This window comes from Phalacrocorax aristotelis, chromosome 27 (assembly GCF_949628215.1).
Source record: "Phalacrocorax aristotelis chromosome 27, bGulAri2.1, whole genome shotgun sequence".
Lineage (NCBI taxonomy): Eukaryota > Metazoa > Chordata > Aves > Suliformes > Phalacrocoracidae > Phalacrocorax > Phalacrocorax aristotelis.
The window spans coordinates 1413253-1439908 of NC_134302.1; the positions used below are offsets into that span (position 1 = coordinate 1413253).

The 26656-nt window shown below is 56.3% G+C and overlaps 2 protein-coding genes across 2 annotated transcripts in view; one reads left to right on the forward strand and one right to left on the reverse strand.

The window, feature by feature from the left end:
- The window catches only part of LOC142048798 (uncharacterized), a 412363-nt gene that overhangs the window by 269845 nt on the left and 115862 nt on the right, over nt 1-26656 (forward strand). The window lies entirely within an intron of this gene.
- Nucleotides 19207-21740, reverse strand: LOC142048770 (maestro heat-like repeat family member 5). The gene is made up of 6 exons (XM_075075964.1): nt 21526-21740; nt 21118-21294; nt 20579-20734; nt 19865-19966; nt 19439-19528; nt 19207-19212 (listed from the first exon to the last, which is right to left on the reverse strand). The coding sequence occupies exons 1-6, from the start codon at nt 21619-21621 to the stop codon at nt 19207-19209; spliced, it is 627 nt and encodes a 208-aa protein (XP_074932065.1). The 5' UTR covers nt 21622-21740.

Consider the following 26656-nt stretch of genomic DNA (forward strand, 5'->3'; position numbering starts at 1 on the left):
TGCCAGGGAGTGTCCTCCATTGTCCTTGGTGTCCCTGGTGATGCCAGGAAGTGACCCCCAGAGTCCCTTGGAAGCCCTGGGGATGCCAGGGAGTGTCCCCCAGTGTCCCTTGGAAACCCCAGGGGTGCCAGGGAGAGACCCCCAGTGTGCCTTGGAGTCCCCAGGGGTGCCAGGCAGTGGTTGCTGTTCCGTGGTGGTGCCTGATGCTCCCCAGTGTCCCCAGAGATGGCGAGCAGTGCCTGGTGCCAGCAGACGTGCCCTGCAGGTGGCCCTGTGGGTCCCCTGGGTGCACTGTGGGGCAAGCCAGTGTCCCAGGAGCTGTCTCAAGGTCCCCAGGGTGCTGTGTAGCAGTGGGTGCCCCGGGAGGTGTCCCCAAGGTCCCCAGGGTGCTGTGTAGCAGTGGGTGCCCCGGGAGGTGTCCCCAAGGTCCCCAGGGTGCTGTATAGCAGTGGGTGCCCCGGGAGGTGTCCCCAAGGCCCCCAGGGTGCTGTGTAGCAGTGGGTGCCCCGGGAGGTGTCCCCAAGGCCCCTAGATTCCTGTATAGCGCCGGGTACCCCGGGAGGTTTCGCCAGGGTAGCCTGGGCACTGTAGAGCACGGGGTGCCATGGCGGTGTCCCATGGCCCCCCTGACCCCCTGGCTGCTGCAGGAGCAGCGCTCGCCCTGCGCGACCCCTCCTCGCCCCGCAGGTGCCCTGGGGCCCACATGGGGGGGTGCTGCTGCTGGATGCGGCCGTGACCGGGGAGCTGGACATGGTGCAGCAGGCGGTGGCCGAGGTGGGATGGGGACGGGCTCAGGGACAAGGGCTGGGGTGGCGAGGGCTGGGGGACCAGACAGGGTGTCAGGGACGAGGAGTGGGTGATGAGGGCTGTGGGACAGTGGGGACAAGGAGGTGGGGGTCAGGGGGACAGGGAGAGCAATGTGCCTGGCGCTCAGGGGTGGCAGGGGCTGGGGGTGGCAGCGGGGTTGGCAGAGGGTGGCGGTGTTGGGACAGGTGTGCATGTCCCCAGCTGAACGACCCCAGCCAGCCCAATGACCAGGAGATCACAGCGCTGCACAACGCCATCTGCGGCGCCAACTACGGCATCGTTGACTTCCTCATCGGCAGTGGGGCCAATGTCAACTCCCCCGACAGCCACGGCTGGTGGGATGGGGACGGGGACCCACTGACACGGGGATGGGGGAACGGGGAACCCCACAGCTATGGCTGGTGGGATGGGGACCCACGGACATGGGGTGGGGGTATGGGGGACCCCCAGCCACAGCTGGTGGGGCCTGGTGACCCCATAGACGTGGAGATTTGGGGACACCTGGGACCGCCAGACCCCCACAGCCAGAGGGAATGGGGACAGGCACCCCAAGGACCGCCACAGCCATGGGGAACAGGGACAGGGACCCCAATAACCCCCCAGAGCGATGGGGGACGGGGACAGAGTGGGACAGGGACAGAGGGGGACAGTCATGCCAGTAACCCCCCAGTAACCCTGCATGGGCAGGGACAGGGATGGAGCCCCCCATTATCCCCAAGAGCCCGGTGTGGCTGGGGACAAGGACCCCAATAATCCTTGTGGGGTTATTGAGGGGATTATCCCTGATTGGGGACCCCAAAAGTCCCCTGACAGCTCTCGGGGATTGGGGAGGGACAGGGGATCCCGATCCCCTGATAACGGAGAGAGAGGGGTGGGCATGGGGGGGGGTCCCTCATCCCCAGGACATTGGAGGGGGTCCCAGGGGAGCTCATCCTCTGCCCCCCCCACCTGCCCCCCAAATTTCCCCCATCCTGCTGATGCCAGGACGCCGCTGCACTGCGCGGCCTCGTGCAACGACACGGGAGTGTGCGTGGCCCTGGTGCGCCACGGCGCTGCCATCTTCGCCACCACCACCAGCGATGGCAGCCTGGCTGTGGAGAAGTGCGACCCGTACCGGGAGGGCTACGCCGACTGCTACAACTACCTCACTGGTACCGGGGCACTGGGGGCACTGGGGGTATACGGATACAGGGCGGGGATATGGGTACTTGGAGGGGGGACTGGGCAGGTAGGGTTACTGAGGGGATATGGGTACTGGGAGGGGGTAGTGGGGTGGTATGGGTACTGGGAGGAGGGATATAGGCTGTGGTAGGGGTACTGGGCAGGCTACAGGTACTAGGAGAAGGGATATAGGTACTGGGAGGTGCACTGGGTGGAGGGGATATAGGTACTGGGAGGGGGTACTGGGCAAGTATGGGTACTGGGAGGGGGTGCTGGAATGGGGAGTTGGAGATATACAAGTACTGGGAGGGGGTACTGGGGTGGTATGGGTACAGGGAGGATGTAATGGTTTTAGCTGGGATAGAGTTAATTCTCTTCACTCTAGCTGGTATAGTGCTGTGCTTTGAAATTAGCATGGAAAAAAAACCTGTTGAGATAACACACCGATGTTTGGGCTGTTGCTGGGTAGTGCTTGTACTAGTCAAGGACATTTCCAGCTTCCCAGGCTCTGCTGGGAGCACAAGAAGCTGGGAGGGGAGGGGGCACAGCTAAGGGAGCGGATTCAAACTGACCAAAGGGATATTCCATATCATGTAACGTCATGCCCAGTATTCTAGCTGGGAGGGGCTGGCCGGGGGAGGGGAGGGGCAATTGCGGCTTGGGGACAGGCAGCGTCGGTCAGCGGGTGGTGAGCGGTTGTATCGTTCATGTTTCTGTGTTTTTTTCCTTTTTGTTTTCCCTTTCCCTTCCTTTTCAATTTTATTATATTAACATTATTGTCATTATTATAATAATCATTGTTACTATTATTATCATTTTATTGTAATCATTAAACTGTGCTTATCCCAACCCACAAGTTCTTTTGCTCATCCGATTCTCTTCACCATCCCACAGGGGTGGGGGGGGAGTGAGCGAGTGGCTGCCGGGGGTTCAGTTGCCAGCTGAGGCTGAACCACAACAAGCAGGCAAAGCTGGCCAAGCCAGGGCCCAGCGCTCCTCCCAGCCCCACGAGGAACACCACCTCAGCCCTCTCCTGCTTGCCCCCAAGGGAGGGGGGCGGGTAGCACCAGGGCTGCGAGACAGCCCAGGACTGGCTGCACTAGCCTGGGCACAGTGCCATGGCTGTGGCAGCCCTGCTGACAAAATGCTCTGTGCTTGGCAGCGCTGCCCTGTCCATGTGGGGGCTGATGCTCTTCCAGAACAAGACACCGGCTGCCACATTGCTCCCACAATGGGCTGCCTGGTCCCGGTGCCCTTTCCCTGAGCTGCCAGTGGGAAGCAGGAGCCCCACGGGCTCTGCCCGTCTCTCACTGCCATCTTTGTTTCAGGTGCAAGACTGCACCAACGCTGAACGGCCGCGTTTCTCCTCCATGCAACTCCTCCAGGAGCACCTGAGGGGTCCAAACCCGGGGCTTCACTTGCTGGTGCTCAAGGGTCTCATCACCCTCTCAGAAAGACCCGATACAGTGAGCAAGGCGTCAGGTTGAGCCACGTTGGCCAACTCAGACAAGCCCTCTGCATGGCATCGACAGCGTAGCAAGAACTCGTGGGCGTCCTCCTGCACGCCAAGCTGGAAATGTTCTCCTATGCCTACGAAAGAAGCAGCTCGTAGTTGTCTCGTACCAGAACAGAAGGGAACATGCCAAAGCACCTGAAGCGACTTACGTGTCAGAACACTGACGACAGCCCTAGGCCGGATGGCTCTGGCTGAGGAACGCAGGACGATGTTAACGTGCTCTTCCATTGTGCACATCATGCAGAAGCCTTGCTGACGACCTGAAGAGGGAGGGAGAGAGGGAGGGAAGGAAGCAAGCTTCGCAGGTTAGCAAAATACCAGTAGCAGTGGGAAACCTAATGGAGATCTTGAAGTTACAAGGACAGTCTCCACTCCTCCTCTCCCAAGGTGCCAAGGTCCCAACAAGCCCAGGACACTTTAGTGCGTAGAAAACTTCCTTCAGAGGGCAGCTTAACTGACCCAAGATTTCTGTGCAGTAAGCAAGGAGGGTTGAACTTGCAGGAATAAGGACCGAGACCCAGGGCTAGAAAGAGCTGCCTTTCTGAAGATGAACACCAAGGTACGATAAGCGGCTTCTAGGCTTGAGTGCTCAAAGAACACCAACTTGGCGGGCTGAGAGAGAAGGGCTGCTGTACTCCTTAATCAAATTCCAGGTTCTGGGAATCCTTGGGAAGAGCCCAACAGATTGACAAGGAGATGTTCCTCAAAGGACTCACACGACTGGCTGTGCTCCCGAGAGAGCAGGTAGTTGGCCAGAGGGGGTGTGTACGTCAGGCACTGCAGGACGGAGTTGAGGAAGCACGTGTTGCCCAGGTTGTAGAGCCCCGCTCCAACTCTCTGTTGTTGCTGCCAGGCCATGCGAATCTTCCCTGGGGTAAACAGGATCCTTTGTGGAGGAGCCACTCCCTTGGCAATGACTGCAGGGAAATGACATTTGAAAAGAGATGAGAAGAAACTGCTGCTCGAAAGCCTATTTTAGCAGTTGAGTTCTGTACAGGAGCACCCAGGACAACCAGCCCTAACCTCCAACACAGAAACATCGGGGGAATCCTAACACTGCCCTTGAAATTTGCTGGTCAAGAAACAGTTTTGAAAATAGGCTGTTCCCCGTGTTGCTTTGGCCAAAGTCCAGCAAACCCACAGCCTGATTTCTGTGCCTCGGGCTACCTTCCTTTCCCTCTAGAGTCCTCAATTGGATTAGCAGGCCAAGCCTTCCCTTTTCCTGAGTGTACCTTGACAAAACCAAGCAAGGACCTAGCACAGAAGGTACCCCTACTGATGCCAGACCTTTCTACGAGCAATGACATCTTTCAAAGGCTTGTGCAGAGTGGCAGAGGAGTGACAAAACGTGTTTTCTGCTGTCGAACCGAAAACACCTGGCTGAGTCTGGCTGCTACCAGGGAATGCCCCAGGATTCACTACTCCAGGTGGTCAGCACGTCAGCGTTCAGGGAAGGGGCACCAGCCGCGCCCGCTGCCTTTGGGGATTCGCAAAGCCCAAGCCTGCCGGTGAAGCCGTTACTCACAGGAGTCGTTCCCCGTTGTGGCCATCGCTCCTCTCAGGAACAGAGGGGATAGCGCTGGATGACAGAGGATGTCAGGAGTCCCGTCACCTGATTGCAAAGGAAGAATTGTAGGTCAACAAAATGAGTTTAAAAAAATCCCCAGAACAGCATCTGCCATCACACCTGTTTCAGTGGTACCTGTAACAGCCGCGGAGCTGCAGGCTGACGCCCTCACCATCGCTGCCACAGGGCCACAGCTCACAGCAATTTCAAAGGCCCATTTGAAAGACTCCAGTGCATGGCACCGCCTCTGAAGAGGACCTGCTGCCGGCCTGTTGCCACCGTTAGCAGCAGAGCCCGCTCTGGCTCTCTAGCCCACACTTCCCCCCTGTCTGCAGGAGCGACTGGCTTTAGGCTGCTGCTCCTGCTGCTTCAACGGCTGCAGTTGCCGCGCTCCTTTTCTGTCACCCTTCCTACTGCATCAGTCAGGGTGGGCTTCTGGTGATTCTAGGCTGCCCCAATGCCTCCGACTACGCTGCCACCCCCCTACTTACCTACACTGGGTTCTGGCAAAGAAAGAAGTATTAGCAAATATCCGGCCAGCCTGGAAAGGTGCAATAGCTCGGCCTAGGGCTCGGAAAGTCTAGAACAGCCCCTACTTCTATCCTGGATCTACCTACTCTATGATCTGTCCTGCAAGTCAGATCAGAATTACCTTTGGGAGACGATGGAAGCTGGGGAGAAGTGGGCAGTAAACGCGGAATGCTTGGAAAAGAGGAGCCACGCGAGGAGCGAAGGCAGGAGCCGAGTTGTCCCCAAGGCCAGCTCAGCCCAACTGGCCTTCCCTGGCCCGCTCCTCAGGATCACAAGCCCTGGCCAGGTGAGCTCACAAGCGCCGGGCGGGTGCCGCATCACCCCCCCTTTGTGACACGGGGACGCAGGGGGACGCGCTGCGGCCAGCAGCCGCCACAGACCCGGCAGCTCACGTAGGCAGCCGCTGGCAGCCCCTGGGCTTCCCCTCACGCTGCTGGTGAAGGGCCCTTCATCTGCCGGCAGAGCTCCCGCCTCTTCTCTGAGCCCCACGGCCAGGTGAAGACAAGCCTGGCCAGGCCTGTAAGCGTTCCTGCTCACAGCTCTGGCTGGCACACTCAGGTTCCTAAGGCTTTCTTTTCCACTCCTCCCAGGTACAGGACTGTGTCCATGAGCCCTGTGTAGCAAACCACTCGCTCTCTTACATGTTCGTTGCCAAGGCACTTTATCTGCTCCCCCCGATACAGCCACAGGCTGACTCGGAACTAGCGCTACCAAGGAAGTGTCCTCAGCAACTGCGCTGGGTTGACCTTGCCTGGCCACCAGCCCCCCAGCCAGCTGCTCCCTCACCCTGGAGCTCCCCCAAAAGATATGTGGGCAGCTTTTTAGCATCTGGTTTAATGCCTTGGCCTGCTCCGAGGGCAGCCACTGTTGCTTCTGACTGACGAGCAGCTGGTTGTTATTCCTGCCTCACTTGAACTGGCCGCTTTGGCCCTTGCCCCGCCTGCATCGTCTGCTTTATCCCAGGCCTGCTCGAGGCAGTTAGTTTGACTCCTGCCAAGCTCAGGACACTTATCTGGACTTTCCCTTTTCATCCTCCACTTGGAACATCCAGTTTAGCCACAGCCTTGCTCGGCTGGCTTATTTTCATCACGCACCTCTCACGATGGCTGGTATTTTCCCTCTTTTGCTTGGGGGGAGGCTCGTTTTGCCCCTTCTCCACACAGGCTCCCTGCATTTACTCCTGCCCTGCTCGGGTGGCCCTTTATGCCCCGGCCAAGGTGGGGTGCCTAGCTTTGCTCCTGCCCTGCTTGCAGCATTTAGGTTTGTCCCTGTCCTGCTCCTTTTGCCCCTGCCCCCACCCCGCTCCCAGCAGCCACTTTGGCCCCTGCCACAGCAGGACTACCAGGGCTCCAGAACCCTTTCCCTGGCAGCAGCCACCGGCCGGGGGCTGTATTTAAGGCTCACACCACAGCCTTGCCTTCCAGGACAAAGTCACCTTCGCTTCCAAGCCCCCTCTAGCACCGCTCCTCCAGCTGCCACCTGGCATTCAGAGGGGCAAAGTTACCTCACTGCCGGACTCATCACCGGCTCGGCGCTCAGGAGCTGCCAGCGCCCGACGCCACCCAGGGAAGCGAAGGGTCCTGGCAGCTGCATGTTGAGCGGGGTGTGCCCGCTCACCACCCAAACGCTTTAGCAATGGCTCTTGTGCTGGGGCAGCGTGGCATTTGTTACCCTTCACAAAGCGCCATGGCAGGCGGGCTGGCTTGGCTGACCGTGGCTGAAGAATGCTTGTGCCCCAAGAGGCTCCGTTTACAGAAGGCATCTTGCCCGTAAGAGGAACTGGCCAGAGTTTTTTTTCTTATTTGACTTTTTACTACTCTTCTTCCCAAGATACCTGCTGAAAAGCAAACAAAGAAACAAAAGTTTTAAAATATATATATGTCAAATATATATACGTATTTCATTGCTGTTATTAGTAAAGGCCCAAGGAGCCTGACCAGAAGCAGCTACCAGGGCTTCCAGGCGCTAGAAAGCTCAGTCAGACCTGTGCAGATGGTGTTTGCCCTCATTAGACATCCCTGACGCTGGAAATGCCAACTTGCAAAGCTCTCTCCAGATCTGATACATTGCCCATCACTGAGGTAAATAACAATGCCTTGACTGAGAGAAACAAAAACAGGAGTGCTCCAACTTTGCTGTCTTTTTTTGACTCCAGAAGCTGTTGCAGCCATCCAAAGCTTCATGCTTTGGGACTGTCTGTCTTCTTCAAGACTAAATACTGTGGGGGTAGATTTCAGGCACGTGTTGGGCCACCTGAGGAGGATCTTCTTGGCCAAGAAGTTTTTCCACCTCTGTAGCTCTCTGCAAGCTCAGAGCACAGAAGGAGAGCCAACTAGTCCGTGATGCTCCTGCCAGGCACCACAAATTGTTCACTGGCACCACCGGAACCCAACCTTTCACAGAATCATAGAATCATTAAGGTTGCAAAAGGTGTCAAGGATCATCAAGTCCAACCATCAACCCAACACTACCACGTCTCATAAACCATGCCCTGAAGTGCCACGTCTACATGTCTTTGAAATGCGTCCAGGAATGGTGACTCCAGCACCCCTCTGGGCAGCCTCTTCCAATGCCTGACCACTCTTTCAGTAAAGAAATTATTCCTAATACCCAATCTAAACATCCCCTGACGCAGCTTGAGGCCATTTCCTCTTGCCCTATCACTACTAACTTGGGAGAAGAGACCAACACCCACCTCGCTACAACCTCCTTTCAGGTAGTTGTAGGGAGCGAGAAGGTCTTTGCTAAACACAGGCGTGACCGTGCAGCCGAGGAGAGGACCTGCCTCTTGGCTGTCACTGCCTGCTGCTTTGCAGCATCCCAACGCTTCTCTCCAGCGCCTCAGGACCACCTCCAGTGCCGTGGGGACTGGGCACAGAGGAGTGATCCACAACAGGGCAGCGGGGGGGTCTGCTCTTCAGCCCTCTTTCAAGACTCCTGCTTTCCACCTCTCTGGCCTGCTTCCAGGTGCTGCCCTTGATCCCGATGTGCTCACGGGAGGTGGTGGAGCAGCAGCGCCTGAAGTCACATAGTAGCTTCCAGGCTGCCTCATCTGCCTTATGTCTTCTCCCTCTTTGATGACCTCGCCTGCCGGCTGCAGCAGGGCTGCTGGCAACGTCCACCGTGGAAAGACAACACAGTTGTGCCTCGCCCTGCCAAGCGACAGCGTAGGGACAGCAGATGCTGACTACATTCCTCCAGGAAAACTCTCCCGCTCTCCTGCTGCCCCCAGCCTGTCCCCCTGCATCCTTCCCCCTCTGATCCCAGGTGTAAGGGACTGGAAGGGTCAATGTCTCAAACATTGCTGTAAAGTGGGATGTAGCAAATGGCAGGCGGGAAATTCATGGACACAGGGCATGGGGGGGTGCGCTGGAGGATGCGCAGTCCCAGGTTCTGCTGGGCCTCACAGCGCAACTTGCTGAGGTCATGCAAAGTTCATTTGAGGAAGGCGTTTATGACCACCCAAAAGACCCCTTGCGACCTCCCCTCAAGATGGCGGCCAACAGAAGGTCATGAAACCTCTGGAACAAGAACCATATAAGCTCACAGGAGGCACAACTGAAGGCGGGGCTTAGACTATAAAAGACACTACAACAAAGAGACTGGCACGTGCCCACCACCGGAAAATCATCGCGTCTGTCGTCATCGGCGCTGGATCCAAGGGTGGTGATGTCTCCCTAGCTTTCCCCGTCTCTCTCTTCTCCCCTCCTCTCTCCCCCCCACTTCTTTTACAACTATTCTTAACAAGAACCCCCACCGTCAATGCTTTTCCATCTTTTCAAGTGGGAGTTGCCTTTTCAAGGTCAAGTTACTTCTGTGTTGAAATCAAGTGTTTAATTGATCGTTTGGTGGTGTTTCATCTTAATTTAGAACCTTGATCGCTTGTCCTCCTCCTCTCAGGTTGGGACGCGACAGGGTGTAGAGCCTGAGTCCTGTAAGGAGCAGCTGAGGGAACTGGGGTTGTTTAGTCTCCAGAAAAGGAGGCCGAGGGGTAGGACAAGAGGGGATGGCCTCAAGTTGTACCAGAGGAGGTTTAGACTGGATATCAGGAAAAATTCCTTCACCAAAAAGGTTGCCAAGCCCTGGGACAGGCTGCCCAGGGCAGTGGCTGGGTCACCATCCCTGGAGGTATTTAAAAGGTGTGTAGATGTGGCACTTAGGGACCTGGGTTAGTGGTGGACTTGGCAGTGGTGGGTTTACGGTTGGCCTCGAGGATCTTAAAGCTCTTTTCCAGCCTGAATAATTCTATGATTCTATAAAGGAGGTGCTTGCATTGCTGGGATGGCATTTGAATGAGCCGTTGGTGCTGCTGTTGGTACCCAAGCTGGGCACATGTTTGTAGGAGCTGGGGGATATCAGGGAGGGGGGAGAGCGCACCCAGCAGGGGGAGGCTGACCAGGTGAAGAGGGAGTGTGTGGGGTGGTGGGGGGATACAAGGGAGGTGGAGGCACAGGCACAGAGGCTGGTGCTCGTAGAGTTGGGGCCCGAGTCCTTTGGGCACGTTCGCTGTGCGGGCGGCCTTGACTTGATCCTCTAAAGAAACTGCAAAAATGTGTCACTCTCTGTTACACTCTGCCCTGATCTTAAAGAGGAAAGCAGATGAAGTGGGAGCGTGGTGGCGAGCACTTCTTGTTATCGGCTTAAGCATCTGTCTCCCTGCTTTCTGTCCATTTGAGACTACACTAGATTCTTCATCCTCATCCTTGCCTTCCACAGCCTCCCCTCCAAGAGTTCCCTCAGTCTCCTCTCCTCACCCTCAGCTCTGCCGCCGTGGATGGAGGCTGCCCGTGCTTAAAAGAGACTCCCATCTATCTCCCTCGTGCCAAGTGACCACCGCTCCGCCGCCACGCCTTGATACACTTAATACTTCACACTCCCGATCTTCCAAGTACTGCACAGATATGAACCGATCTTCTCTCAAACTCGTTTTAGCTTCGGCCACATACGCTTCCTATGTTGGTGCCTCATGATGATGTCTTTGTCCTGCTCTGGTCCCTGAACTGTTATTTTCTTGCTTACCGATTTTGAGATTTTAGGCAATCTGTGGGATGGATCCTGGGTTTTGTTTTGATTCATCTTTAAGATTTGATAAGCACACTGCACCCTTACAATCTGCCTCTAACACACATACACCAAAAGGAAGGACTAACTTGACACTGCAATAATAGATAAAACAGCCTCCTCTCTCTCCAGCCGAGGGAAAGCAGCTTGGCTATCCGGGATGACTAAACTGAAGAGATTCAAAACTGTCAGAAAATAACAGTGTTGACTTTTGCAACAATTTCTTCAATTAGTATCAACTAAGTTGTGAAAAAAAGAAAGTTGGAGACTGATTTCTACTGGGAAATCACTTTCTTCGGCCAGTAATCAAAAGGGTGGCTTTCCATCTGATCCTTTAATTATATTCGGTTTTTATAGGTAATCATGGTTTCCTCAAAAAGCGTTTGTTTTTCAGAGTTCCCTTTTCAATCACAGACTGGAGTTTTATTTTAAATACTCTTACTGCAAGCACAGATCCCTGTTGTTAAAGCCAATTCAAATTAAGCCATTCCAAAATCACTTACCACTTGTATTCTCCGCAACTATCTGGGCGTAGCTTTTTCATTAGAAATCAGCTGTTGTAGAAGTTATGCGTTACAGATTCCTTTAACAGGCTACCAGTAGTAATACATTGAATTTCTGTGGAACACTTACAGTTCCCAGCCTGGTCTGTCACCTGCTGAGCGAATTGTACTGGCTCTCATGGATGACCTTTTGGAGTGGGGAGGGGAAAAGCCAAAAAATCCTATTCAGTTTATCTGAAGATAATTTTTGAAAAGCAATTCTAAAGTTCTAGTTACGTACTAGTTGTGGGTACTGATTGTCCCTGGGGGCCCAGAAGACTTGGTAACGCTGCTTGTCTTAGCAGAGGAACCCAACAGCCCTTGTGAATCAATGCAAACGGCTGGAAAATAAGCTCTACTGAAAGAAAAGAATCACGGCCTATGTTGAAATAAATCTTACCTTCTCTTCCAACAAACTGCCGATGGACAGAGAGGAGATTTGGGAAGTTCAGCGGCCATCGCTGGAGCAGCAGGAGGCGTAACAGTCAGGAGCGGTGGTGGCGGCGGCGGCTGCTGTTGCTGCCGAACCTCCTTACAGAGCCTTTTTGTGTAGCCAGTCCCATTTCTGAGGTTGTTCACAGCCTAGAGGCGGAAAAGCATTGACACAAAGGTAACAGGAAGCTTCAGTAGATATAGGAACAAAAGCCCCCACAGAGTAAAATTACCTGCATATTCCTGTAAATGCCACCAGCCCTAACAGAAATCAACATACAGACACATGCACACATCCCATTAAACACTGATATTAATGACTGGTAACTCAGAGTACCTGTATTTAATGTACTTCAGCGTTATCACCAAAATCAAAAGGGGGGCAATCGTGTTCAACAAAAGTGTGACCCGAACTTGTCAGATGGTCACTAAAGACTTGTAAGCTTCCATTACAACAGATAACGTATTTGAAAAGTAAACATAGCCTTATTCAATTTAGCCTTGCATAAGGAGATGTCAATGAATATTTTCTTCCCTTTTAGCTTTTTACAAATAGACCTTTCTCACAAACAGTTCACGTAAAAGCCATCGTGGTACCTGGCGTAGGGACCTGTTGGCAATTAAATCGTCAGGAGAAATGTCTGTCTGATGACACGTTGGGCGTGCATCTTCCTCAGATTCCAGCAATGCTGTTCCAATACCTGTGTGTCATTAGAATCATCAAAGCAGTTTTTAGCCAAAATAAGGCTATTCAGGAGGTTCTAATCAATTATGAAACCACGTATGTTGTTAATGGGTTGTGCTGGTTTTGGCTGAGAAGGGGTTAATCCTCTTCACTGTAGTGCCTGTGGTGGTCGGGGACCTTTCCACCTTCCTGCGCTCTGCCATGTCAGTGGGAGGCTGGGAGGGGCGGGGCTGCTGACCCCGACTGGCCAATGGGATGTTCATTCCATCCCACGTGACACCACAACCAATATATTAATGGGGGCAGCTGCGGCATGGGAAGGGGCGGTGCTGGGTCGGCGGGTGGTGAGTGGCTGCAGCGCGTGCAGTTTGTTTCGGCGGTTCATTCCCTTCCCCCCACCAGGGTTTTGCGCCTCTCGTTGTTCTCCTTTCCATTGCATTTCTACTGTTGTTTCTTTTAATTTTCATTATTAAACTGTTCTTATCCCAACCCACAAGCATTACCCTTCTGATTCCCTCCCCCATCTACCGGTGGGGGAGGGGGCGAGCGACTGTGTGGGGCTGAGCTGCCGGCTACACCACGACAGTCTTTTTGGTGCCCAACGTGGGGCTCAAGGGTTGGAGATAACAACAGCTGCTGGTCACAGCACCATGTTGTCCTTTTTGCAGTTGGTGTTAAAGATCGGTGCTGGTTTGTTGAGTCTGCTGTGTTCTGCTGTGATTAGTAATGTTTTGCCTACAAGATTTGTTATACAAACACTCGTTTTCAGCTTTATCTGGTATTTGGGGGTTTTGCTGAAACCGTTACTGTACTTCGGATACCACCTTGTTGAGGCAATTAGCAATTATACCTCCTCCTCTGAGAGATTTTATATGGAGGAAATACAGAATTGTACCTTTGCACCTTTGTTCTATGATGTCTGTGCCTTTGTTACAACAACGTTGTTGTACCTTGAACATCCTTGGGTGGTTAAGGTGCACTTATTGTTAGTTTTTGGGCATGTTGTTTTGGTTTTGACTAAGCAACTTCAGAATATCACCCAGAAATCTGCCCCGAGGCTTGATAGTTACGAGTGGCAGGGCATGTGGGATAGCATGGGCAAATCCCTAGGGCAGTGGGCACCCCCAGTGTTTTGGAGTTTCACCCCCAAACAAGTGCAGAATCCTGAAAAACTAGTAGAATATTTGGAGAAAGTATGTTGTTACGCTGGGAACTCCAGAGAGACACAGATAACTGCAACATGCTGGGGTCTGGCCCATGCATACCCAGCCCTGCTCAACAGTATTCAGTGCCCCCAGGGGGAAGAGAAGGTCTCTGGATTGAAATGCAAAGTGACTGGCACTGTAGACAATCCAGCCCTGACAACAGGCACTGCAGCCACTCAAACCCCCACAACAAGTACCGGAGCTAGCTCAGAAAATAAACCCGTACCAGCATCAGTTGCCCCCATACACAAGACGAAATATTGGAAGCAGACGTCGACTCCTTTAGAACAGGATGATGAAGAAGCAGGGCCGCCATGAGGAGAGGAGGAGGAAGTTATAAATGAAATAGAGACCACACGATCCCTGTCCTTGAGCGAGCGGCGAGATATGCGAAAAGATTTCAGCCGTCGTTCAGGTGAGCACATTGTCACCTGGCTGCTCCGATGCTGGGATAATGGGGCCAGTAGCCTGGAATTAGAGCGAAAAGAAGCCAAACAACTGGGATCCCTTTCTGGGGAAGGGGGCGTTGACAAAGCAATTGGAAAAAAACCACAAGCCCTCAGCCTCTGGAGGCGACTCCTGTCTGGAGTGAAGGAAATGTATCCCTTTAAAGAAGATGTTACATATCGCCCAGGAAAATGGACAAGCATGGAGAAAGGCATCCAGTATCTCAATCACCTCTGCTTGAGGTGATTTACGGTGACCTGGATGATCAACGGTCATCCAAAGATCCAGATGAAGCCCAGTGCACACGAGCCATGGGGCAGAAGTTTGTACGGAGCGCACCATCCTCGTATGCAGCCTCATTGGCAGTGACGGCCTGGAGAGGGGACGAGGCACCAACAGTGGCGGAGGTGATTGATGGACTCCGGGGTTACGAGACAAATCTCTCGTCCTCGCTCGTCTCTGCTGTGGAGAAACTATCCCAAGAGGTCCAGCAACTCAAGGAAGATATGCCCTGCTCCCCACCGCAAAAGAGTGGTGTTGCAGCTGTTAGGAACAAGCGTCCTCTGGCTCAAAGGAGGGGATACACACCACGGGCCACCCTATGGTTCTACCTGCGTGACCACGGAGAGGACACGATGAGGTGGGAAGGCAAGCCTACCTCGGCCCTAGAGGCACGAGCGTGTGAGCTGCAAGGACGAAGAGTCTCTCAGGGAGGCTCTTCCAGGAGAGCTGCTGCTCCAGTTTCTGGTGAGCAAGTCCCCAGACAGAGGAGGAGAAGTGCTGATTTTATTTCTGAGCGAACAGAGGGACTCCTGCTTCACATTTACAGGAAGTGAGTTGTGACTGCCATGATCAAGACTAGAGGGGCCCTGCCTCCAGCCAGGTGGAGGAAAGGGACAACCGGGCTTAGTGGACTCTGTGGATCTGATGACCTCTCTTTTAAGGTTCAAAGCCTCTATTTTTATATCACAAACCATCACATTCAGGGTCGAAACCCCTCTTTTAATGCTCAGTGCCTCATTTTGAGGTCCTGAACCCTCACTTTCAGTGCCCAAACCCCTCTTTTATCTCTCAATGCCTCAGTTTTATGTACCAAACCTTCACTTTCAGGGTACAAAATCCTCTCTTAATGCTCAGTGTCTCATTTTTAGGTCCCAAACCCTCACTTTTAGGGTCCAAACCTGGCTTTTACCATCAAAGCCTCATTTTTCGCCCCAAACCCTCACTTCTAGGGTCCAAGTCCCTCCTTTTCAGGGATAAACCCTCATTTTTAAGTTCCAAAGACTCCCTTTTATTCTTCAAAACCCCTCTTTTAATGCTCAAAGCCTTACAGTTAGGGCGCAAACCTCACTTCCAGGGTCCAAATCCCTGTTTTAAAGCTCAAAGCCTCATTTTGAACAGCCAAAGCCTCACTTTCAGGGTCCAAACCCCTCTTTTAACTCTCAAAGCCTCAGTTATAAGTTCCAAGCCCCTCTATTAGGGATTAAAGCCTCATTTTTAGGTCCCAAACCCTGACTTTCAGGCTCTAAACCTGTCTTTTTTAGGCTCAAAGCCTCAGTTTTGGGGGCCCAAACCCTCACATTTATGGCCCAAGGCCCTCTTTTAACACTCAAAGCATCAGTTTTCTGTCCCTAAGTGACACTCGTAGGCTTCAAACCTGTGTTCTACAATCAAAGCCTCATTTTTATATCCCAAACCCCCATTTTTAGGCTCTAAACCTGTCTTTTTTAGGCTCAAAGCCTCAGTTGTAGAGATCCAGACCTTCACTTCCAGGGTCCAAACCCCACTTTTAAAGACAGAAATCCTCATTTTTAAGTCCCAAACCTTCACTGTTAAGGTCCAAACCTCTTTTTTTTGATCAAACCCTCACTTTTGGGTCCCAAGGACTCATTTTAAAGCACCTAAAACCCCACTTTCAACATCAAAGCCTTACAGTTTGGACTGCAAGCCTCACTGTTAGGGTCCAACCTAGTGTTTTAAAGCTCAAAGCCTCATTTTGAACAGCAAAACCCTCAATTTTCGGATTCAAAGTCCTCTTCTAACATTCAAAGCCTCATTTTTAACACTCAAACCCTCACTTTCAGGGTCCAAACCTGGGTTTTAAAGACAAAAAGCCACATTTAAAGGTCCCAAACCCTCACTTTTAGGATCCAAAACCCTCCTTTTTAGGGATAAACCCTCATTATTCAGTTCCAAAGCCTCCCTTTGATTGTCCAAACCCCTCTTTCAATGCTCAAAGCCCTACAGTCAGGACACAAACCTCACTTCCAGGGTCCAAACCCCGGTTTTAAAGCTCAAAGCCTCATTTTGAACAGCGAAACCCTCACTGTGAATTGAGGGATGTGCTGCTTCCACCAAGATTCGTTGTCCTGCCCTCTGCTAATAACAGATGAGCCGTTGGCCGAAGGTGACAAGGGCAGGCTGACAACAAGGCTGCGGCACACCCCGCACGCCGCCGCTTTTCCTGCTAGCCCGCCAGCAAAAGAGCCTGGAAGGCTGAGAAACTGCCGAGGCGCCAAAACAAACCCCAGGCGGCAGAATTGCTAACAATCGCCACGTTGCGCCCGAGTGGGGCTGAGCAGGCCACGTGCACGCTCATGGTGTGGTTCTTGTCCGCGGGTGGCTGAGAAGGTGTGGCTGGGTCAAATCCACTTGCTTCAAGGTATTAATAGCAAAGTGAAATCGCCCACCCCTTCCGTCCCCAAGAGAATGCCTGGAGCGTTGTAACATTCCTTTTTTTATTCAAACGCTGGAGCACCTAACGTCAAGTACTGCACCATCTCTTCAAGGGACAGGACTATGGCATTTCTCAGGAGCAGAATTACCACTCATCAGCTGGAAATGCTCTTTCTGGCACGTTCTTTGGGACCTTCTACAAGTGAGCTGATGGAGGTTTCGACTGGTAACTGTGATGGTGGTGACAGCGGTACAACACTACTCCTAGTGATGGTGACTGGAAGCATTCCTTCGCACTCTAACAGCCACCTGAGAAGGTCTTTGGGAAAGGATTTACAAAACCAACCTCCCCCCACCAGCCCCGCCCAAAACATCGCTGCAGACCAGGACTATTAATCCACCAGCTGTTGTAATGCCAATGGGAAACATTTATTTCACTCCCATCCATGAAAACTGCTCACCTGCAGTGAGTGGAGGAGCCCCCTCCCTTTGGGCTCCCCGTGGTTGCTGCCACCCTGAGAGCTCAGCAGCCTTTCTGTGCCGGCACCAAGCTGCCGAGTGCCAGCGACTGGCCCCTAGCTCAAGAGTCCTCCGCTGTGCTCCACTGGCAGCTGCTCTGGAGCTCCACAGCCTAACAAACGTGACAGCGAAGCTTCAGGGTGGACAGCCAGGTCTTTGCTGAGGACTTCCAACCAGAGTTTGTAGTTATACAGAGCTTTTTGGCCACAGGTCCATCCGCTCTGCCAGGCTCAAGGCCGGGCCCAGCATCACCAACACCTCAGAAGAAGAAAGCTAGGAAAGCTGCTACCCTGGCTCGCATGTCAGTCCCCCGAGTGCAGAAATCGCGTTAGCGCCTTGCTGATGTCTGCTGGGTTTTGGGTGCAAAGGCTGGGCTGCCCTTGCAGGCGCTTCGGGAGCCACGAGCAGAGCTGCAGACGTGGTGATGGTCAGGTTTGCCAGAGTCCTCAGGCTGGGCAGCCCCTTGAGTTTCCTGTTTCCCAGGGGACGAGAGCTGTCGGTCCTGCTCCCCTCCGTCCCTGCTGAGCAGCTGGGAGTTTGGTACAAGGACACCCTGGGTCAGCGGGTGTGGGATATCTGGAAAGCCCAGGACACGTGGTGAACAATCCAGGCTCAGACTGTGTGGACTTAATCTGCCTGTGAACAAGAAGGCCTCAAGGATGTTGCAAGTGAAAAACAATGTATGTAGCCATTACTAACAACTGTGATTTTGTATTTCCCAAGACTTACAAAGTGGCATTGTACAAACTTACTGTGGGGACCTGTAGGATGGCATTACGCCTTCCTAATAAGCTGCAAATTCCAAGGTTGGCCACAGGCGCTACCCTGTCAACAGGGGCCGCGTCCCATGTCGCCGGCAGGAGTGTCTCGTTACAGTGTCGCAAAACCAGGGCAATCCACATTCAGGAATTGCTGATGCTGCTAGCGGCTATCCTTGTGATAAAGCCCAAGGCTATACTGACCAATTAACAATAGGCTTGTGTGTAATAAACAATAGGCTTGTGTGTAATAAGGTGGTTACAGAGCTATAGTAACCGTGCTGTGTCTAATAAACTGGCATTTGCTTGATCATATTGGTCGTGTGCAGTGTCCGCAACTTCCGCGTCAGCAAGCGGGTGCTGCGCTGCCACGAGCTGCTGGAAAGCGGGAGCGTCAGGAAGCTCTCCAGGCAATCGTGGTGCCTTCACGGCCGCCGTTTCCCCTTTGCCTTCTGGCTCGCTAAAGAAAAGACTTGCCCAGGGGGAACAAACGTGGCTTCTCCGGGGGAAAGCCCCCCTGAGAGGTACACTTGTAACACAAGCCTGGAGCCAGGGTGTGCTGAGGGGGAGTGACCGGCAGGCAGCAGGAGCAGCCAGCAAGGATGCTGTTTGCTCAGCACGCTCCTGGTGCTACACGTGTGAAGGAGACCAGGGGTTTGGCGTTCGTTGCTCCGGCTTTATTGAGAGAGAGGCATTTTCCTGAGGCAGGTTGCACCTCTTCTGCCTGGCTTTTAGCAGCACCAGCAGCACAGCGCTCGCAGGATGCGTCGTGCTCTTTCCTGCACCCTGGGAGAGCTCAGGCTGAGGACGGTCTGAGCTGCCAGGGAACGGATGGAGAGTTCGCTGTCTTCCTGCAGGGACTGAAGGGCTGTGACAGAAAGAGAGGTGAGATGAAGGGCTGTCTCTGCAGAGGCTTCCAGGCATCCCCTGCACACCGTGGCAGCCCCACCTGCCGCTTTCCCTGGCCAGGAGAAAGCGGCTGCTGCTGCTGGTGCTGCACAGGAATGCCCCAAATGCCCCGACACATTCCCCTGGCCCTGAAGTGCTTCCCTGGAGCAGGGCCAGCCATGGCAGCACCCTGCCCAGGCTCTGTCCCCTGCCCCTCCAGCCCCGGCCAACACAGCGCTGCCCCTACTCACCGCTGCACATCTCGGCCAGCTTCTCCTTGCTTTGGTCCCTCAGGGGCTGCGCGGCAAGCCCTAGGCACAGAGCTCTGTCAGTCCCCCCTGCTCCCCAGCACGCTCCCAGCAGCGCAGCCCCCCGCCCTGCCGGCTGGGCCGCACGCCCTCCTCCCCCTCATCAGGGCTGAGCCCGGGGAAGAGCAGCAGCTCAGTGGGGTTGGACTGAGCGAGGCGGCCACCAAGGCCACCTGCGTGGGCAGGGGTGGGAGAGGGAGGCCAAGGCCCTGCGCGGGGCAGCTGGGGCTCGGGCAGCCGCAGGGCTGCTCCTTGGTGCCAGTGCAGCGGCGGGGACTGGGGCCAGGCTGCCCAAAGAGGGACTGCGGGGGCTGTGGCTCACCGATGAACCTCACGGCTGCCTCGCGCAAGGGGGCCTGAGCATCCTTCAGGTATGGCAGGCTCTGATGACAGTATCCTTCGGCCCTGCTCCTGTCCTGCTCCAGCTGGAGAGAGCAGAAGGGCATGGGGCTGGCAAGGACCTTCCCCAGTTGGCTGGAGCACTCCCTCCAGCCAGTGATCCCCTTACCCCCACCTTCCCCCACAGGTTGTTCCCATCTCCCAGCCAGGGGCCCTGTGGGGCTGGGGAGCAGAGAGAGCCACAGGCAGAGGGTGGTCCGGGGGTCCATAGACCCCTTTGGCCCTCTGCCAGAGCCCACATGGGCTGGGGACTCCTTCAGCACCCTGGCAGGTGGAGAGGGGAGAGTGGCCCAGAGAAGAGCCCTTGCGGCCTCTGTGCTCGAGGGTAAGGGAGGGCCCTGGAGCTTGGGGGTTGTCCTTACCAAGCACTTTGTGATCCTCTGAGTCTGATGTGGGCAGATCACGTGCCTGAGCTCTTCCCATTCCAGGATCTTTGCCACAGCAGTGAGGGCTTTCCTAGAAACCTGCCGAGCAGCAGAGGATGGGAGGTGGAACCACAGCCTGGGGAAGGAGACCTGGCATCCCCTTGCTCTTGGCCGGGCTGCCAGCCGTTCCCAGCCACCACCTCAGGTATCTCATCCTGCCAGCCGGCAGAACAGACTCGCAAGAGCTGTGGGCTCACGCTGTAGGCGATGAGGGCCCCAGTCCCAGAGGCCCTGGGGCAGGGCAGAGGCAGCAGCACCTCCCATGGGCATCCCCCAGAGGGACACTTGGCTCCTCAGCTGGAGCTGCCCCGGTTCCAGGTGGGCAGAGCTCTGAGCCCTGGAGTGATCCTGCCCTTAGGGAGCTGGGACGTGTGCTGGCCTAAACATCTCAGGTACCATTGGGCACAGCCCTGGGGGGCAGGGGCTCAAAGCCCTGGTTTCCAACAGCTGCAGGGAAATCTGGGCAGCCCTTAGGGTGCGTTCAGGCCTCGGTGGCCACGGGCTGCTGCTGCTGAGACCTGCTGACCAGGTAGGGCAACTCTGGGAAACGCCCGTGCCAGCTGCCAGCAGCCCTGACCCAGCACACCCAGAGCACCCTGGTGGTGTCGTCACACCTTTCCCCATATCACTAGCCAGCTTTGAAATCTGCACCTTGGCCACGCTCGGGCTCTGGTCGCTCATGTGGAAGAGGAGCGGGAGCAGCCCCCTCCGCACTTTGGTCTTCAGCCTCCTTCTGTCACACCACACCACAGCCTCCATCAGGTCTTTGAAGAGGCAGATGGAGGTCTCTCGCAGCTGGCTGCGCTCCTGGTAGGGAGGAGGACAGGAGGGCAGGACACGATGAGCAAAGGCGTTGGCGAGGCCGATTGGAGGCGAACTGCTCTGCGGTCGGATCCTGCCCACTGCTGCATGGCCACGCAGCTGGGGGAGCTCTCAGGGCTTGGAGAGCAGCTCTGGGCCTGCAGATGCTTTGCACAGGGGCCGGGCTGGGCTCCAGAACAGGGGTCGCAAGTTGCCCAGAGGCATCAGCCTGCCAGGGGGAAGCCATGATGGGCTGCAGAGCCCAGGACACAGCCCTGAGGGATCGCTCAAGGAGGAGAGAAGGTCATGCCAACATAGGGCTGGGCTGAAGGGCAGCTATCATGGGCCAGCATCCATCTGCAGAGCTCAGGCTCCCGCAGCAGCCTTACATCATCAAAGAGCAGCAGGAGCTTCTCTGAGAACTGGAGAGCGGTGCGGCTGGCCTTCTTCCTCTTCATATAATGCACCATGTTTTGGAAGACCAGCAGGGCCATCCTCTTGATGTCTTTGTTGGCATCCTGCAGGGTCTCCACAACATCTGGCAGCAGGACCTGGATTTTTCCTGCCTGGATGAAGCACAGAATTTCCTCTTTGTGAAGCGTTCAGAGACCACCCTGGCAAACATGTTCTGGCTGCTGAGCACCAGCCGCCCCTCCAGCTTCTGGTGCAGCAATCACGGCAGCAGCAGTCCTGGCTGGAGACGGTCGTGGTATGTGGGAGAGCAGTCGTCACCTGACTGCCAGCCAAGGCCAAGCCACCATGTTGTCCAACGTGGCTCAATCTGACGCCTTGCTCACTGTATCGGGTCTTTCTGAGAGGGTGATGAGACCCTTGAGCACTAGCCAGTGAAGCCCCAGGTTTGGACCCCTCAGGTGCTCCTGGAGGAGTTGCATGGAGGAGAAACGCGGCCGTTCAGCGTTGGTGCAGTCTTGCACCTGAAACAAAGATGGCAGTGAGAGACGGGCAGAGCCCGTGGGGCTCCTGCTTCCCACTGGCAGCTCAGGGAAAGGGCACCGGGACCAGGCAGCCCATTGTGGGAGCAATGTGGCAGCCGGTGTCTTGTTCTGGAAGAGCATCAGCCCCCACATGGACAGGGCAGCGCTGCCAAGCACAGAGCATTTTGTCAGCAGGGCTGCCACAGCCATGGCACTGTGCCCAGGCTAGTGCAGCCAGTCCTGGGCTGTCTCGCAGCCCTGGTGCTACCCGCCCCCCTCCCTTGGGGGCAAGCAGGAGAGGGCTGAGGTGGTGTTCCTCGTGGGGCTGGGAGGAGCGCTGGGCCCTGGCTTGGCCAGCTTTGCCTGCTTGTTGTGGTTCAGCCTCAGCTGGCAACTGAACCCCCGGCAGCCACTCGCTCACTCCCCCCCCACCCCTGTGGGATGGTGAAGAGAATCGGATGAGCAAAAGAACTTGTGGGTTGGGATAAGCACAGTTTAATGATTACAATAAAATGATAATAATAGTAACAATGATTATTATAATAATGACAATAATGTTAATATAATAAAATTGAAAAGGAAGGGAAAGGGAAAACAAAAAGGAAAAAAACACAGAAACATGAACGATACAACCGCTCACCACCCGCTGACCGACGCTGCCTGTCCCCAAGCCGCAATTGCCCCTCCCCTCCCCCGGCCAGCCCCTCCCAGCTAGAATACTGGGCATGACGTTACATGATATGGAATATCCCTTTGGTCAGTTTGAATCCGCTCCCTTAGCTGTGCCCCCTCCCCTCCCAGCTTCTTGTGCTCCCAGCAGAGCCTGGGAAGCTGGAAATGTCCTTGACTAGTACAAGCACTACCCAGCAACAGCCCAAACATCGGTGTGTTATCTCAACAGGTTTTTTTTCCATGCTAATTTCAAAGCACAGCACTATACCAGCTAGAGTGAAGAGAATTAACTCTATCCCAGCTAAAACCATTACATCCTCCCTGTACCCATACCACCCCAGTACCCCCTCCCAGTACTTGTATATCTCCAACTCCCCATTCCAGCACCCCCTCCCAGTACCCATACTTGCCCAGTAACCCCTCCCAGTACTTGTATATCTCCAACTCCCCATTCCAGCACCCCCTCCCAGTACCCATACTTGCCCAGTACCCCCTCCCAGTACCTATATCCCCTCCACCCAGTGCACCTCCCAGTACCTATATCCCTTCTCCTAGTACCTGTAGCCTGCCCAGTACCCCTACCACAGCCTATATCCCTCCTCCCAGTACCCATACCACCCCACTACCCCCTCCCAGTACCCATATCCCCTCAGTAACCCTACCTGCCCAGTCCCCCCTCCAAGTACCCATATCCCCGCCCTGTATCCGTATACCCCCAGTGCCCCCAGTGCCCCGGTACCAGTGAGGTAGTTGTAGCAGTCGGCGTAGCCCTCCCGGTACGGGTCGCACTTCTCCACAGCCAGGCTGCCATCGCTGGTGGTGGTGGCGAAGATGGCAGCGCCGTGGCGCACCAGGGCCACGCACACTCCCGTGTCGTTGCACGAGGCCGCGCAGTGCAGCGGCGTCCTGGCATCAGCAGGATGGGGGAAATTTGGGGGGCAGGTGGGGGGGGCAGAGGATGAGCTCCCCTGGGACCCCCTCCAATGTCCTGGGGATGAGGGACCCCCCCCCATGCCCACCCCTCTCTCTCCGTTATCAGGGGATCGGGATCCCCTGTCCCTCCCCAATCCCCGAGAGCTGTCAGGGGACTTTTGGGGTCCCCAATCAGGGATAATCCCCTCAATAACCCCACAAGGATTATTGGGGTCCTTGTCCCCAGCCACACCGGGCTCTTGGGGATAATGGGGGGCTCCATCCCTGTCCCTGCCCATGCAGGGTTACTGGGGGGTTACTGGCATGACTGTCCCCCTCTGTCCCTGTCCCACTCTGTCCCCATCCCCCATCGCTCTGGGGGGTTATTGGGGTCCCTGTCCCTGTTCCCCATGGCTGTGGCGGTCCTTGGGGTGCCTGTCCCCATTCCCTCTGGCTGTGGGGGTCTGGCGGTCCCAGGTGTCCCCAAATCTCCACGTCTATGGGGTCACCAGGCCCCACCAGCTGTGGCTGGGGGTCCCCCATACCCCCACCCCATGTCCGTGGGTCCCCATCCCACCAGCCATAGCTGTGGGGTTCCCCGTTCCCCCATCCCCGTGTCAGTGGGTCCCCATCCCCATCCCACCAGCCGTGGCTGTCGGGGGAGTTGACATTGGCCCCACTGCCGATGAGGAAGTCAACGATGCCGTAGTTGGCGCCGCAGATGGCGTTGTGCAGCGCTGTGATCTCCTGGTCATTGGGCTGGCTGGGGTCGTTCAGCTGGGGACATGCACACCTGTCCCAACACCGCCACCCTCTGCCAACCCCGCTGCCACCCCTGAGCGCCAGGCACATTGCTCTCCCTGTCCCCCTGACCCCCACCTCCTTGTCCCCACTGTCCCACAGCCCTCATCACCCACTCCTCGTCCCTGACACCCTGTCTGGTCCCCCAGCCCTCGCCACCCCAGCCCTTGTCCCTGAGCCCGTCCCCATCCCACCTCGGCCACCGCCTGCTGCACCATGTCTAGCTCCCCGGTCACGGCCGCATCCAGCAGCAGCACCCCCCCATGTGGGCCCCAGGGCACCTGCGGGGCGAGGAGGGGTCGCGCAGGGCGAGCGCTGCTCCTGCAGCAGCCAGGGGGTCAGGGGGGCCATGGGACACCGCCATGGCACCCCGTGCTCTACAGTGCCCAGGCTACCCTGGCGAAACCTCCCGGGGTACCCGGCGCTATACAGGAATCTAGGGGCCTTGGGGACACCTCCCGGGGCACCCACTGCTACACAGCACCCTGGGGGCCTTGGGGACACCTCCCGGGGCACCCACTGCTATACAGCACCCTGGGGACCTTGGGGACACCTCCCGGGGCACCCACTGCTACACAGCACCCTGGGGACCTTGGGGACACCTCCCGGGGCACCCACTGCTACACAGCACCCTGGGGACCTTGAGACAGCTCCTGGGACACTGGCTTGCCCCACAGTGCACCCAGGGGACCCACAGGGCCACCTGCAGGGCACGTCTGCTGGCACCAGGCACTGCTCGCCATCTCTGGGGACACTGGGGAGCATCAGGCACCACCACGGAACAGCAACCACTGCCTGGCACCCCTGGGGACTCCAAGGGACACTGGGCAACACTGCCTGGCACCCCTGGGGACTCCAAGGCACACTGGGGGTCTCTCCCTGGCACCCCTGGGGTTTCCAAGGGACACTGGGGGACACTCCCTGGCATCCCCAGGGCTTCCAAGGGACTCTGGGGGTCACTTCCTGGCATCACCAGGGACACCAAGGACAATGGAGGACACTCCCTGGCATCCCTGGGGACTCAAGGGATGCTGGGGGACACTCCCTGGCATCCCCGGGGGCTCCAAGGGACTCATGGGGATACCAGGGACTGGTATCCCCAAGTGCCTCCCCAGGGGACTGCCTGCCCCTCCCTGCCCGGGCAGCGGGTCACAGTGGGGCCCTTTGACACCTCCCTTTGTGACACCCCACTGTGCCACATGTGGTAAGTGCAGCTGCAGCCCCCAGCCCGCAGTGTCCAGCAGGACAGCAACGGGACAGGGCAGGAGCACGGAGACGGCGAGGAGCCCCCGAACGCAGCCCACATCTTCCCCTGCTGCCGCTGGCAGCCCCGCGGCACCAAGGCGTTTTGCCAAAGCCTCCCCCTTCCCCACTCCTACCCCTTTCCTCCATCCCGCAGCATGGCGGAGAGACCCCCCAGCCGCCCCAGGGTGGCCTGGCAGGAGGACAGGGCTCCCCAGGAGAGCAGCTCTCCACCGGAACCCTACGAGGTGTGCACGGTGCAGCCACTGCAGATTGGTGAGTGAGGGGTCCTGTTGGTCTGGGCAGGGCTGGGGCCAGCCAGCGCACCCTGCTCGACGCCAGGCTCACGTTTCCCCGGCACGCTGGCAGCGGGGGTCCCATGGGCGGTGGCCTGAATGCAGGGCATGCTCAGGGCTGGGAGCTGGCCCCGGCACAGCCTCCCCCAAGGAGGGAGAGAGCAGAGGGGACCCAGCTCCTGCTCCGGGGCACGGGCAGCGACGGGCAGCTGGGCTGGCAGGAGGCAGCAACGCTGTGGGACGGGGACCTTTCCCGCCCATCTGCAAGCAGGTTCCGCAGCCCGTTGCACTGGGGGCTTTGCCCAGCTGTGCTGTGCTCCAGCATGGCAGCCCGCCTGCCGGGCACGCTCCAGCCCTGCTTTGCATGGGAAGAACGCGCCAGGGGAGCAGGCACGGGGCTGGACGGAGGGCAGACCTCCCTCCCCTGCTCTACCCTGCCACCAGACCCTCCCTACAAGCCTCCCTACAAGCCTCCCTGCTCTCCTCCTCTATTAGATGCCTCATTGTTACCTGTGTACCAAGATGAAAAGGAAACCGTGGACTTCATCCACGCCTTTGTCAGCAGCACAGAAAAGGTAACCGTCACCAGTTTGAACGTGGCTGTGCCAGCGTCTGCTGACAGGGGCTCTGCTGCCGGGCTGCCGGAGGTGTGCTGGCTGGGCAGAGCGGCTTCTCCCAGGTCGCCCACGCGGCACTGCACCACCAGTACTCCAGTCCCGCTGGCCCTGTGCCCCCCTCTCACCTTCCCTGTCTGTCCCTCTCTTTCCTTGGCTGCAAGGACGAGGGACAGAAGATAGAGTTTCTTGACAGCATCTGCACCCTGTGCACAACAGCCAGGTGCCATGGCTTGTCAAGGGGCCTGGATGCCTTCTGCAAGGTCTATGAGCTGGCAGAGAATATCAAGGTGAGGGGACACCCAGCGGCTCTTGGGAAGGGGGCAAGTCTTCCTGGCAATGGCTCCCTGTGAGAAGAGCACTTGGGCAGGGAGAGGGTCTGGTGGTGCTGGGTGCTGGCAGCTGCCGGGTGCCATCCTGCTTCTGCTCTGCAGGTCCTGCTACAAGAGGAGCCCA

Coding starts and splice junctions, on each gene's coding strand:
- LOC142048770 (XM_075075964.1), bottom strand. CDS start 21,621: ATGCAACTCCTCCAGGAGCACCTGAGGGGTCCAAACCTGGGGCTTCAC. Junction 21,295..21,525: donor TCTCAGAAAGACCCGATACA/GTGAGCAAGGCG, acceptor TGCTTCATCCAG/GCAGGAAAAATCCAGGTCCT. Junction 19,529..19,864: donor AGAGGATCACAAAGTGCTTG/GTAAGGACAACC, acceptor TGCTCTCTCCAG/CTGGAGCAGGACAGGAGCAG.